The sequence below is a fragment of the Coccomyxa subellipsoidea genome, assembly GCF_000258705.1.
Source record: "Coccomyxa subellipsoidea C-169, whole genome shotgun sequence".
Classification (NCBI taxonomy): domain Eukaryota; kingdom Viridiplantae; phylum Chlorophyta; class Trebouxiophyceae; family Coccomyxaceae; genus Coccomyxa; species Coccomyxa subellipsoidea.
The window spans coordinates 629624-644221 of record NW_005178022.1 but is presented as its reverse complement, the minus strand read 5'-3'; the positions used below and the strand labels follow the sequence as shown (position 1 = coordinate 644221).

Here is a 14598-nt window from a genome sequence, read left to right as displayed (position 1 = left end):
CCCATTGCCAACCTGCAGGCCCGATTTCGCCTCCTCCTCGGGTGTATCCTCGGACTCTGTGCTGCCTGCCGCTGCTTCCTCGTCCATCAGTGCATCCACTGCAGCGTCCACCTCACTGCTGCCCTCTTCGTCCTCGTCATCTTCTGAGCTCAGGAAGGAGGGGCTCAGCACGATGGGTAGGGATCTGGGGTAGTCGCGGACGTTGCTGGCTCTGTCAAAGGCGCTGCTGGCTTCTGAGACGCTGGCGGCAGCGGCTGCCAGAGTGAAGGCGCCAACATCGCTGCCGTTCTGTTGGGTGGGCATGGGAATGGGCAGCGGGGCTCTCCCTGTTTCTGCTACTGCAGCCATGTCGGTGGAGGGAGGCGTTAGGTGGAAAGAGGTGGGTGACTCCCAAAAGGGCACCGGCTGCATACACAAAAAGACACACGATTTTCAGCTAAAGCAGATGGCAACGTGCCCCTCCTTGACCAATCGCACCTCTGACAAGTGCACCATGACAAATGTTCCAAGAGTTGCCCACAGACAGGCAGTACTAGTAGTCTAAAGGCGCACCACAACAGGCTGTGGCGGCTCCTTTGACAAGTCACCACCAGCATCGGTGTTCCCCAACTGCGCACTGCTTTCCTCCTCCGCCACCTCTGCTACATCCACTTCCGACGGCGATGCCACCGGCCCTTTGAGCCTTCCAGCGCCTGCTTGTTACACACGCCCCACAATTAAAATCTTCCATGCATCGACCACGCTCATGTCATCACCTCCTCAGCAGCAGGAAAGGCACATGTGCTCCAGGCACGTACCCAAATATTTCACAATGAATTGGAGCTCTTCTCATAACAAAGAGATCCAGGTTATTGGCAGGCGCACCCGGCACAGATCTGATGCTGTCAAAGGAGAAGCGGCCAGCGGGGTCCACGGACATGTCGGAGAGGGCGGCTTCAGTGGAGGAGGACGCAGCGCTAGACATGGACTCTGGGATGTTGTACAGCAGCGACGGCGCCTGGCTCAGCACGGCTGTCTCTGACCCACTCAGTGCCGGCGCAGCACCGTCCTCCCTGTGAACGTCACAATGATGCAGTCAGACAAATGTAAGTTTCTTGACCAAAGAAAAATACCCAAATGCAGACATTGCTGTGGCTGGGCCAACACCAGCTATGCAGCGAAAAGTGACCAGCAGTGTCATGTCAGACTGCGCACAACGCGCCTGCAACAGCACGCACTACTGCCAGAAGCAGCCTCATCCTAGTGGGCCAAGCACGGGACAAGCTTCCAGCAGAAGCCACATGCTGCTGCGGGCGACCGAATGTACACAGTGCAAAGTTATTTGAAACATCCTTGGACGGATCACCTCTCGGCGGGCGCGCGTTCTCCGTTGTCGGCGTCGTCAGCGTCAAAGTCCTGCTTCTGCTTGGCCTGCAGCTGGGTCATGCAGGCAACGGAGCGCGCCCGGCGCATGCTGTCCTTGGCCGCATTCATAAACTGCGCCGTCAGCCGGCCACGCTGCGTCACCCCCTGGCTGCACTGCCACTCCGATATCGCCGCCCACGCATACCTGCCCAGGCAGTAATCACTCCTCATGTTATGCCAAGGAGCATTGTGTAGGCACAGCTGATGAATCACTGCCAGTGGCCGCCACTAACTAAAATGTAGATGTCACCTGCTACTCACCCAGTCCTAGGAGGACACCAGGAGCCTGTCGCAGCAGAGCCTGACTTGCCAACATAACGGTGCAGTGTCCAATTCATCTGAATACCATTACAGCCACCATGCAAGGGCTGAAGCAACACCCGAGGTAGTAGACATCAGCCTCAAAGATGCATGCATCCCTGCATGGTGGATGCTGCATGCTGCACACAGTCGACTGAAAACAAGCAGCGGTCGCGCACCGGTTGGAGTCGCGCACAATGCGGTCCATGAGGTGGTAGTCGAGCAGGCGGTAGCGTGTGACTGGCGGCTGCAGGTACAGGTCTATGGGGTGTTCCCTCGCGACTCGCCGCAGGTTCTGGCTGTGGCTCATCCACGTCAGCGCGTTTACGATCTGGTTGTACCGCGGCATCTTTATGTTGTACCTGGCATGCACCCACAAACCTTCAACAACTAGCTCTAGTAACAGAGATGCCCTGACCTTTGCATCATACATGAATGAGGGCGGGTGACCCTGCAAGCTGGCTAGCTGAGCACTGCGCAGGTCGATGCTTGCTCAGAATGCCCTCGATTGGAGGTGTCCTTTGACCTCATGAGTATAATTTACACCTGCTGCAGACAATTGGAGCTATGAAGGCGTGATAACATGTTGGTGCGTAAGGGGAATAGCTATACAGAAGTGTCTGAGAGAGAGGCGCACCTGAGGGCGGGGATGGGGCACCAACGGTCCCAGAGCAGGCGCCAGCCGCTGAGGCCACCGTCGATGGGCGTCAGGTTGTGCCAAACAGAGTCGTCCCGGTCCTCAACATCCACCACTATCACCTGTGAACCAGATAGCCATAAAGTCATGCGCGCACGGCACATTCAACGCCTGCATAGAGAGCATGAATAAAACTCCCACAGTTATTAAAAGGTTGCCCCTTTACACAGCGCAACCATCGCACATCAAAGACCAAGCCATTCTGCCAGCCACCCAAGGCGGACCTCCTCCTGGTGCTTCTGCATTGAGGGTACGGCAGAATGGCGGGGTCTTTGAAGTAGGGACTGCTGTGGAAGCGGAGGGCTGGTAGTGAAACGATCCCACATTATGCGTAGTTCCCAGACAAGCGACTCTCAGAACAGACTCAGGAAGCAAGCAGGTCTGACGACGATGCTGATGAGGCGGCATCGCATCAGGTGGTTTGAGTTAATCGAGTCAGAAGTACAGACATAGCTAAAGGGTATGTGATGGATATGATGTGATGTGATGGTTGTCCCCTGAGCTGACATGCACAAGAAGAAGCACATCAAATGGATGATGTGCATGATGCGATTTGCATAAGGCGGATGTAACATACTGTGTCGACGCCGAGGCCGCGCATGACGTCGACGGGCATGTTGTTGAGGTACCCCCCGTCGATAAGCAGCTCGCCGCCCTCGGTCACGGGGGGCACCAGGCCCACGATGGTCATGCTGGCGCGCACCAGCTTCCACAGCAGGCCCTCCACATGCACGCTCGGCTCGCCACGCGTCAAATTGGTAGTCATGCAGAAGAAGCTGCGACGCACAGCGCACACAGCAAATATCACTATTGAGGCACGATATGTGTAATTTCATTTGGGTCTTCTGAAGAGCATGGCATTTGTAGCCAATGACGCCACATTCAAGCGTAAAATGGATCAAAACCAGCCAATGTCAGCATGTCTCCTAGAAGACATGTTCCGGCACTTCCAGATGCAGGTCAAGACAGTACTTGCAAGGCATCGACGTGCAGTCAACGTGACTCAGGCGTCATTACGTTCCGAACCCTCAGAGGAAGCTCACTGCTCCACTTCCTCATCATTCCTGCGAGCGTTAGCAACAAAGTCTCTCAAGAATGGCTGTTGTTAGGCGCACTTGAGCCAGAGGTCCTCGATGCGCTCCGCGCCGTGGCCGAAGGATTCGCGCACGACGCGGTCAAAGCCGGCCCCGGAGAAGACGGAGATGAGCGGCAGCGTAAGGTCTGAGAGCAGGTGGCGCACGCTACCCATGGCGCCCGCGTAATCGCGTACCACTCGGTGCATGCGCTCCCACGACAGCCCCTGAGCGTACAGCGCAGCCATGAACGCCCCCTGCACACATGACACACACCAGCATAAGTATTAAGCACACATCATGAGCAACGTCAGAGTGTGACACATGCATGTAGAGAGCTGCATCAGCCGCCCATGTCCCAAAGAAGGTGAATCTGCAACGATGAATCTCATTTGGCAAGCATGTGAGCAGCACTGAAATTCGGCAATCAGGCATGCGGCAGCTAAGCTCTCCGTACACCGTATGGAAATCTAGCCGTCGTGTACCTCATTGCAGAATCGCAGCGCTAATACTTACTTATGCTATTCTGATACTGTATGGTTGTTGATTGTGCAGCACGTGCGGTGCATTAGAAAGTTATCCCACCAACCAAAATCTCGTCAAGGCTGACAGAGGTGAGTCTGAACAAGAGGTAAGCATCATACAGCAAGAGCAAAGCCATGGAATTGATTTCTGCAGAGCCAACGGGGTTCACTGGCATGCGAAGGGGGCCCTCAGACAGCTTTGCAGGGAACGCTACCTGGGAGGTGCCGCCGATGACATCGACGGGCACGCCGGCGTCGTCGAGCGCATGCAGGACGCCCAGATGCGCCAGCCCGCGCGAGCCGCCGCCGCTCAGCACCAAACCCACCGCCTTGCCCGCCATCCACCGCGCCACGCGCGCCATGTCCTGGCAGCAGGCAATGACTATTATGTGCCGTGTGATGTGCCAGCTGACCAACCCGGCGAGAGGATTGCTGAAATCGCAGATTGAGCTCCACTTCCTCAGATGAGCGCAGCGAAGATATGAACCTGCCATCTTTGCCCAACCTGCTCTGTGAACGTCCTTCGAGCTCAACCAAACTGCCTATGCTGTTGGTGGTTCCCTTCAATTGCTTCAGTGCAGACTGCTGACCGTGGTCTAACTATAAAACTCTCCAGAGTTTATCTAAGCAAAGATGTTGTACCTTGGAGTTTGAGAGGCGGACGTGGTGGTGGCGGGCTAGCAGGGGCCTCGGCGTGATCCAGGCTGCCGTGCTTGTCGGCTCCACTCCCGGCCGATGCAGCAAAACCAGCTCCACTCTCCTGTTTGTGCAGATCCCCATAGGTGTCACATGCAAGCACATGCCAGCACATGGCACGATGGTGATGAGGCTTGCAAATTTGGCTACTCTTGATCTCTCAGTCCACTGCATCATGCCAATGATATGAACATGACATCGGCAAGAAACATCAAGATGATGTGGCAGCGCACCGCATCTGGGCGGCCCAGTTGGCGGCTTTGCCAGTGAGCTGCGGGCCGCGCTGGGGGTTGCCCTCAACGTTGCTCCAGGATGCTATGGTGGTCGGGTCAAAGGGGCCCAGCAGGGACGTCTGAGAGGTACTGCAAATACAAAACAACAATTCCTCAGGTGGAGAGAAGGAATGGTTGGTGTGTGACACCCTGAATGTATGGTTAGGACATCCTGAATGTGTGATTGAGTGCATCTAGCAAGAAAGAGAACAAGGGGGGGCTCAGCACACCTGGGGGCACTCGCAGCGGGTACTGCCTCAGAGGGAGGGCCCATGGGCGCCCAGACGAGCTGCTCTTCAAGCAGATTCACCTGCAAGGAAGGCTACCCTTATACCATGCATCACGGCACCATCACATACATTGCATGGGAGAGCCCTTTATCAATTGCTTGAGCAGGGACAGCCCAAGGATCTGTCAAAAGATCCAGAGGAAGATCAGAAGCGCAGCAGCACCTGTGGGCTGGCCTCCTCAGCGCCCACCAGCAGGACACAGTCAGCGTGGGAGATGCAGATGCGAGACCAGGGCGTCAGCGCTGCATCGGCCTCCAGCAGAATGAACCTGGCCACACCACAACCATCTCACGCACTCCATCCCAAAACGAGGTACACAACACCACTTGCTCAACAACAAAGCGTGGGGTGCCACAGGCTGATAAAGCTTGTACCCTACGCCTAAGCCAGGCCCCTCTTTGCATCCCTGAATTTCCCATAAAATGCCCTCATGTGTAGCAGGTCTAATGGCCGCATAGGGTCCAGTGGATCACAATTGAACAAAGGGGGGTGCAGGTATCTATACCTGTAGTCCTCCTCCTGAGCAGCCATCCAGGACGTGAGCTTGGAGCGATAGAAGGAGATGTGGAGGCGCTGGAAGGCGGTGGGGAAGCTGAGCTCCAGAGTGCTGGCGTTCAGGTGCAGCGTCGGGCCAAACAGCTCTTCCAAGGAGTTCTGCGAAGCCACATGTCATTCTTGAACATGCTGCTTGCGTCACTCTGCAGACTTTTGGTTTACCTGACTGACGTATGAGAAACTGGAAGCTGTAGCATGAATATCTGGATGTCTTCACTCACTGGAATATCTGGATGTCTTTACTGTCTAGAATCCGCATGCAATATATACAGGGCACAATTGCTTTGTGGGTCAATATTTATGCTGCAAAGAGGAGACACAAGGGGTGTTCTTGAGGAGTTGAAGCTGCTGCGAAGGTGTCAAAGTGTCAGGTGACTGCACCTTGAGGGCAGCTGCTACTTTGCGCACAGCCATTGTGGCAGCGCCGCCGTTTGCAGCAAAGCCAGAGACGCTCTTCCTCAGATTGGGCGGCTTTCTGGATGCGTCCCCGCTGGTCCCTGCCGCCCCATCCGTGGCTGGCGCAAGGTTATCACCCGCCACCCAAGATGCATAGGACCCTGCATCACACGCACCCTTGTCAGCGCATGGATGCACCACATATCATGCTCTGCTGGATGTAAAATGTTTGCTGCAAATGCAAAATCTCTGCATGTTCTTTTGAGCATGCACTCGTTCGCGTTCAAGAATTTCACTTCAAGAGGAACCAGCCAGATCGGCAGAGTGAAAGGCCCACTATCCCTCTTCTCAAGCTGAGAGGGCAACCATGCAATCAAGGCTTGATCATTCACCTGCTGGCACGAGGGCGATGGTAACAATCTCTCCTCGCCTGGCATCCTCCTCGCTGCCGGTGTGGCCCTGGGTCGCCTGCCTCACTGCGGCTGTGTTGGCCGTCTGCCGGGTAGAGGCAGTAAATGCAGACCTGCAATGAGACAGCCACCCTCAGACACCATTCCGTCATGCAGGCAATAACAGCAATCAAACTTGCCTAAAGCATCAACAGCAATATGCGCTAATCACAAGGTTATGTCTGCCGAAATGGATGCAGGAGCTAGGATCTTGGCAAGAGCGAGGAAAACGTCTTAGAGGACCAATCGGAGATATGGCAGAAGTAGTTTGTTACCTGCGGCCGCGCGCCGATGATGCGGCTGCAATTCTGCGAGCCATGCCCTCCAGCATGCGGGATGTGGCCCGGGGATTCTGCTGCGCGAGGAGCTCGAACGCGCCCTGTGAGAGTATTTTACACGTCAGGGGTGATACTATCTGCCGATATTTGCAAGCTTACTGCAAGAATAAAATTGAAACTTTGTGCATGGCCTTAGCACAGCACAGTGATGGTGTCATGAAAAGATGGTTGACGAAAGGCATCATCACCTTCGACATGCGCACAAATTCAGAGTCGCGGACACACAGCGCTGTGGTGTCATGGTAGCCGCCTGTCAGGGCCCACACGGCTCCCACCGCCTCTCCTCTGCCCACCTGCACAGCCAGCCATGGTTATCTCACCCAACTTGCTGCCAAGCCCTTCATTCCCTTCATTGCCATCTGCCTTGCATGCTTCATAGACAGCAAGTGAGCTCCTATCAAGCCGATTATCATGCAGATAATATAATATCAAGATTGCTCCATACCTCTTCCTCCACAGTCAGGGGCAGCCGTGCAGCGGGGTCCTCTCGCAGGAGTCTCAGGCGGCCGCTGATGATAATGTACAGTGACTCCGCAGCCTCCCCTTGCCTGCAGCGTTACTTCCAGTGCTCAATGCAATATTCCCATATTAAACATGGTGACTCCTGAATGACAACCACCTAGCAACGTCTTGGGCCAGTACATGTCATGCCAGTAGAGGATGAAACATGGAACCACACACACCTGTAGGCAGGGTCTCCAGCTTTGAGCCACACTCTGTTGAGGCCCAGCGAGATGAAGCGCCGGATGACAGGGCCGAGCGACCGCGCCGCCAGCAGGAGAAGCTCCAGAAAGGCATCTGAGTCCTCCTCCTGCAAAATACCATGGCAGCGCACTCGGAATTAGCGCCAACGCAATGTTCTGGGCCAGCTGTGCTGATTCTTCTGATCAGCTCTTGTTTTCCATTCCTCTGATTACGTTTCTGTAACCAGATGAAGCCCAATTTGTCGCTTCTGCATCCAGAGACTGGCACCATGAAGTAAAAAAATCCCATATTATTGCTGTGCCACTTGTAACGTCTACATAACATGACACCAGGTAATTGTTCTTCTTTGCATGCAGAGACCATCTCACCAGGAGAGCTTCCAGCTCTTGCGGCCCGAAGGCGGCCAGGCAGCAGGTGCCGGCAGCGCGCACGGCGGTGCGGCTGCGCGTGCTTGACAGGAACGCTGCCGCGCCCACGACGCTGCCCGGGCCCACCAGCCCGCTCTCCTGCTTCTTCCCTTTGCCTGCCCGCTCCGCCAGCATGTTGCCCTGCGCCAACACCATAAGTAAGGGTGGAAGAAAGAAAAGGAAACGGGTAAAACCAGCAACACCTGTGGCTGTGAATGTTAACAATAGGATTGGGTAATCATAAATTCGCCTCCTGCACTGATCATGCAGTCCATATGACTATGCTGCATGATGGGTGCTGAGGGCCGCGATGGCCACGTCTTACCCTCCAGCATAGCACAAGAACGCCGCGCAGCTTTTGCTTCACGACTTGAATGATGATGGCAAAGCTGCTTTATTAACACAAAGACGCATTCTGCATGTCTGGGGCAGAGTCTCACCTCCAGAAGGACATAGAATTGGCGCACTGGCTGGTCCACCCCGTGCAGGAGCTCGCCTCTGCGCAGCAGCACAGGCTGTCCAAGCGGGCTTGCACCGGAGACCTGACTCTTGAGGCCTGGCGCCGCTGCAGCTTGGTTGGACAGGAGAAGGTCCCAGAACTCGTCTGTCAGGCCGCCTTCATCTGGACTGATCACATCCCAGCCGGCAGCAAGGCTCGCCTGCACATGCAATCAATCAATCACTTAGTGCAACAAGAGAGCAAAGCAGAGCAGAAGCAGGACAAGTCGGCTAAAAGCTGCACTGGCAAAAATAATGCATTTCCTGTGATGGAATAGGCATGCTAAGCCTCAGCATTGTGTTGTCAAGTTTGCGATCTGCTGTGAAGGACAACGGTGGCGTGTTGAGAGATTGGCCTTAGAGGTGCATGAGCGCACCTGTGCACCGGAGCTGAACGGCCGCCTGAGAGATGCAGCCCGGCCAAACCCAAAGGCACCCACATCCTCCTGCTGTGGTCATCAAACATTGAACAGTCAGTGCAACAGCATGGAAAGATGTATAAAATTTACACTCAAAACCATGCACAATTTCAAGCCTTCTGGTGCGAATTAAGAGCAGGGCCCAAACGCAATGCTGTTTAGCATAAAGACACAGGCAGGATAGGTCTCACCTTGAAAGCGTCCGCGAGAGCATCTGCAGAGGCGGATCCCTTGAGCAGGGACAGCGGGAGGGACATGGTCTTCAGCATGTTCATGGTGTTCTTGATGGAGCTCGCAATCTCTGCATCGCTCACCATCGGACCTGGGTCCACGGACTTGAGATTGGGGTTGCTTCCATACAAAGAGTCCTGCAGGCAACCCAATCCTTATATGCAGCCCTCGATGCAGCAAACAAGCGAGCAAGACAGCATATGACTCCATTGTTGAAGATTGCAAAGATCACAACGCTCGTAGCAGTATGCCAGCAGCTCTGCACGTCTCCCTCTGTGTCCTGCCCCAGGGAAGCACCTTGCCATGCTTTCTAGACAAGAAAAGAGGCACACCTGATCCTGCAGAAGGTCTGCCTTGCTGCGGATGCCAGTGGGAGAGAAGGTATCGCTGGTGTCCTCTGCACTCTGTATGGACTGCATGGATGCCGCCTCAGGAAGCCTCATAGACACTGGTACCGCAGCAGTCCCCTGAAACAACCAACGCGTCCAAATCACCCCGCATTCTGCATGAATTTTGAACATTGCCAAATTGCGGCCCATGCACAAATTGTCAAGGCGTGGTATCAAATCTAATGCAGGGCACGAGCATATTTGGCACAGTTTGTGGCACAGTTTGACAAACAGCCCCTGCCATGCCACACATAGAATATGCTTTTGAGGGCCCACAAGCACCAGTTGCCCTGCATGGCACCCGGCCTACTGCAGGGCATAGCATTTGGCACACTGCTCAGCCGGTCACACTGCCCTTGCCATATAAAAATGTACAATCAAACAAAGGTGTGAAGTTTGGTACCTGGTCCAGGTGGTGGCTGAGGTTGCGTTTGAGGGAGAGGCTGCGCCGGAAGGCCGACTTGTCAGGCCCGGCCAGGCTGCCAGCGCGCGAGGCGGAGCTGCGCAGCTGCTGCAGTACGTCCGACTTCTCATGCCCCGCCACCCGCCGCTTGCCTATCAATGTGCTGCTCGGACTCCGCGCCATCTGCACACATCGATCACTGCGTTGAAGGTGAGATCAAAGGCTCATGATGTCTGCTCTTGGCAGCTGGTCCTTTTTGCAGCTCTGCTCATTAATGTGGCTGATTATCAACCTCTGACACACATGTGCTTCCGATGGCCAGGAGCGTATACAAACAAGCCATGGTAAATCGCCACCAGCTTTAGCAAGCCACTCCTCCCATCTATACGTGGGTTCACTTGTTTACTGGATGCCCTGGACAGTCATCTGCAGAGGACTGTGACAAGCTGTGAATATCATACATGCATGGGAGCAAAACAAAATGACATGCCTGAATACAATTCATCAAGACTTGGTGCGAGATATATGATAGGTGGCAGGATGGGAAGGAAGCACCTGTTGGGACTGGTGCAGCAGTGCGCCGGAAGCAAAGGTCTGTCGGTGGCTGGCAGCAGCGTACAGCTCCTCGTCTGCCTGCGTGGGTGATTTCACATCCAAGAAGGACGCCCCCATCTGCGCCAGCGCCCCATCCAGATCCACCTCCTCCTGAATATCCCTGAGGGCAGGCCACAACCGCTTTCCTCAGCTACTGGTCACAGTCCATTCACTAGAGTAAGAGGTATGTCAGAAGAGAGGACATGGTCACGGGAAATGTTAGAGAAAGAGGTAAGCAGACATCAAGGCAAAGTATATTATAATGCACGCAGATTCCGCGTGATGGGATCCACAGGCATCCATCTACTGAACGCAAATGCAACTCCTTGACATCTCGATGGGGCAACTTATCACACTACAAGCACATACAGGGCAGTGGTACCAAGGTCAAATTCCTTGTTGTCTACTTAGCAGGATGCATGGGAGTAACAGCCGACAGAGACTCGTCCACAAGGCAGCATACCTGAAGGGGGTCTGCATCTGCACGCCAAATGACCCCGGGCTGGCCTCTTCGGAGGCTGATGCTGAGAGCTCCTCAGACGCCGGCCGTAGCCTGCGTGATAGCCGACACATTCAGTCATGTATATAATCTCTCTCTTTCTCGCTTTCTCTCTCTCAAAAATCAAGAGTATTGTAGATTCTGCAAGTGACCCGATCATGAACTGAAGATCATGCTCAAGTCATGCCCAGAGATACCAAGAGAAGCTTGAAGAAGTGCGCACAGAATAGCAGGCCTCAGCTCGGGACAAGAGTCTTTGGCGTTCTGTTGTAAGGACGAGGCAGACGGGATGGCCTCCTGGCTGAGGACGGCAGATGTCTCGCGGGCAGGCGCCTCGCTCACAATCTCCAGCTGCGGTGCAAACTTCACCCCGCCGCGTTCCTTGGCAGTCTGCGGCCTCGGCAGACTCGGCACCTTCTGTGCGCCGTTGCCTGGTCTGGAGCCCTTTCTTGGCAGCGTCAGGGGCGGCTTGCCATTGCCGCTGCCCTCAGCCTGTAGCAAGAACCCATGCTCAAGTTCTTGGGAATTGCAAATCCATGCAACAGTGCATGTGACAGACGACGTCCACACAGTGGCATGCTTGCACTTCCACAGGAGCATTCAAAAAGATGCAGAGCGGATGTCGGCATGTACACATGCCTACTGTAACAGGCTTGAGAGACCTCTTTCCTGAAGTCTGCAAAAGCACTAAATTTATTGCAAGAGGCAGCAGGGCTTACAGGCTGTTGGGAGCCATGTCTGCCCAGGTCTAAGGCTGCCGTGGAAGCGCTGGGTGCTGCTGGAGGGATCCCCTCTGGGTATGCAGTCTTACCGGCAGGCATTTGGTCCAGAGACAGTGCCAGGAAGTCGCTCAGCACAAAATGTGCCACGCGCCAGAGCCTCGCCATAGCCTGTAATAAAACAAATACAAATGTCTCTTAGCACCTGATCCCAGGAGCTGACACCGCCCTTGAGCGGCCACTGAAAGCCCTTCCTTACCCCAAGCAAAAAGGCTCTGGGTTCAACCTCAGATGAGGAGCGTGTAGCCCACCTTATGGAGGTAGATCTGCAGGGTGCGAGGCTTGGCTGCAATAAAACTCATGAAGAGGTCTCGTGATACATTGACCAGTGTAGCTCCCTCCTCCATAGCTATGCAGGTCACACTGCGCCTGGCTCCTGTCACAGTCACAGGTACCAAAAAACTTTTGCATCACAAGTCCCACAATCACGTCAATCAAATGTGCATGCCACCTGGGTGAAGCATGCATGCATCACACTTGAGAACATCCAAACACTGGGTGATATCTGTAATGACTGACTTTGTGGAAGAAGGTGCTTAAGAGTCTGAGAGTTTTCAAAACACACCGTCAAGGACATCCAGGTCTCCCACGCTCTCCCCAGTGATGAGGGTGTTGGTGAGGGTGAGGGAGTCGCTGTCATTCTCTTCAAGGTAGACCCCCAAGCGGCCCTCCACCACTATGAAGATGCCTGACTGACTGTCATCCCCCACGCGGAACAGCACCTCCTTTGGCTGCATCTTAACCTGCAAACATGGTCCCGTGCATCCTTCTAACGACATCGACACCAAGAATGGCCAAATATCCTTCAGAAGTCAACGATACCAAAGATGGCCAATCACAGGCATGCATGGGCACCCTCTTGCAGCTGCAGCTTGAAGCAGCTTGAAGCAGGACTCATGCAGAAGCTGCTTCATGGTGTGTTGAGAGAGGTGGTCACCATTTGAGTGGCCTCGAACAGCTCCTGGGACTCCAAGAGGTCCAGGCACGCGAAGAACTTTGTGGATGCGAAGAAATTGGGCAGATCCGACGAGCTGCAACCACATCAAAGATCCAGCGAGACAAGGAGATTACACAAGTATACAGAAAGCGCTCATGAGGATGTGCCGGCAACCTCATCACAGACATCTCTCATTTGTCAGTGAGCCTCCCTACTTGTCAGAATCCAGAATTATGCATTGGAGAAGGATTGCAGACCTGCTGCTATCTGCTGCGCTCTCCTCCTCAGCAGGGACGGCAGCTGCAGTGCTCTCCGTGCTGCTTGTTTGGCCCGCAACCAGGCTCTTCTGCTGTGAGCTTGAGATTGGAAGTTTCCAGGTGGCCTCAGTCACCTCAGGCTCATTGCCTTGTTATCACACCATCAACCGTGTCAGTGGCAACAACTAAGCGACTTCAGGCAATTATGCGCTATGAAAATGTCAAGGGTGGAAACAAACCTTCGATTGTGAACAGAGGGAAGCCGCCCTGGTCTTCGATCCACTGAGCAAAAGCAGCGGCACAACCCCTGCAGGAAGATGCATACTTCCATGAGCATGTATCGAGATTTTATTGACATGCGCCAACCGACTGGTTGCCCGTCCCATGTACAAGGCTGATCTGGTGTGTTTGGCTTGGATGAGCAGACGTCTGGGGCAGCGTACCTCTTGACATATCGTAATACTTTTGATACAGATCCATTGTACAGCTCGGAGAGAGCAAGGACTGTGGCAAGCACCCCAGAAGCCAGGAGCTTTCTTTGGGCGCTAGGCAGCCATGCCGAAGCCAAGGAGGACACTTCGTCCGTTTCTTGCATCTTACAGGATTCAATGAAAAGATGGCAAACAGTATTGGACAAATCTGCAGAGTTATAGCATCATATAGACTGAGAATTGCTGAGGTGGCGATTCATACAGAGGCACATAATACTACGTGTTCTTGAACCGCTGCTTTTCCAATCCCAAACAATTTGGGACATTCCCGCTTACATCCTAGCAAAAGAATGTGTGAGACTACCGAGGCACAGTACCCGGTGCGTGCAGATTTGTGCGGGATCTCGGATGGTGGAACTTGGGGAGTGAACCTTGCACGTGGGTTTTGCGCGCTTTCCACCTCAGCAAGTGCTGGATGCTTTGCTGGAGCTTGGTCACATATCCAAATTCTTTTCTTGCATGCATGATGCCACATTTGTCATGCTAATAGTCACGATTTTCTGATTGCATTGATCAATGATGCCATCTGGAAGTGTAGCAGTGAGCTCAAGCTTCTGCCAGTAATTATGCTGAACGCTTGCCACTGTGAGAGGTACCATTTCTGATGCAGGGTGCGATGTACTTTCTTGGAAACATTTTGAATTCCCATTGTTCCTCTCTACATGCATTTGCTTCCTTCACTTCTACTGAGCCGCTCATGAGCATATATGATGAGCCGATATCGATCATGCCCATTATGATGATCATGCGGCATATGCATAGCATCAACAGGAAACTGTCCAACTCTCACACAGCACTTGAAAAGATATCTGGAGACATGCAGAATTGCATGCATGTCGGACGGGAAGGTCAAGCAACATTCATTTGTGTAAAATTCAGTGGCCACGGGCATTAACAATCTCGCCGTCGCCCCTCCTTGTGCTGCAGAGGAACACAATCAACAAATGTCAGAGTTTTTTCTCTACAATGTTGAAGAAGACAAGAATTATTCAAAT

The 14598-nt window shown here is 53.9% G+C and overlaps 1 protein-coding gene across 1 annotated transcript; it reads right to left on the bottom strand.

The window, feature by feature from the left end:
- Positions 1–1738: 1738 nt before the first annotated feature.
- Positions 1739–12936, bottom strand: COCSUDRAFT_20231 (patatin-domain-containing protein; the record flags this gene model as incomplete). Its single annotated transcript, XM_005643399.1, has 21 exons — positions 1739–2053; positions 2317–2463; positions 2979–3177; positions 3517–3731; positions 4214–4363; positions 4641–4748; positions 5220–5276; positions 5419–5524; positions 5762–5910; positions 5974–6014; positions 6600–6637; positions 6932–7035; positions 7183–7287; positions 7440–7542; positions 7678–7805; positions 8068–8247; positions 8547–8722; positions 11951–12029; positions 12170–12294; positions 12484–12661; positions 12856–12936. Coding segments are annotated over 21 exons (2784 nt in total), but the record flags the coding sequence as incomplete, so codon positions are not given.
- Between the last annotated feature and the right edge of the window lie 1662 nt (positions 12937–14598).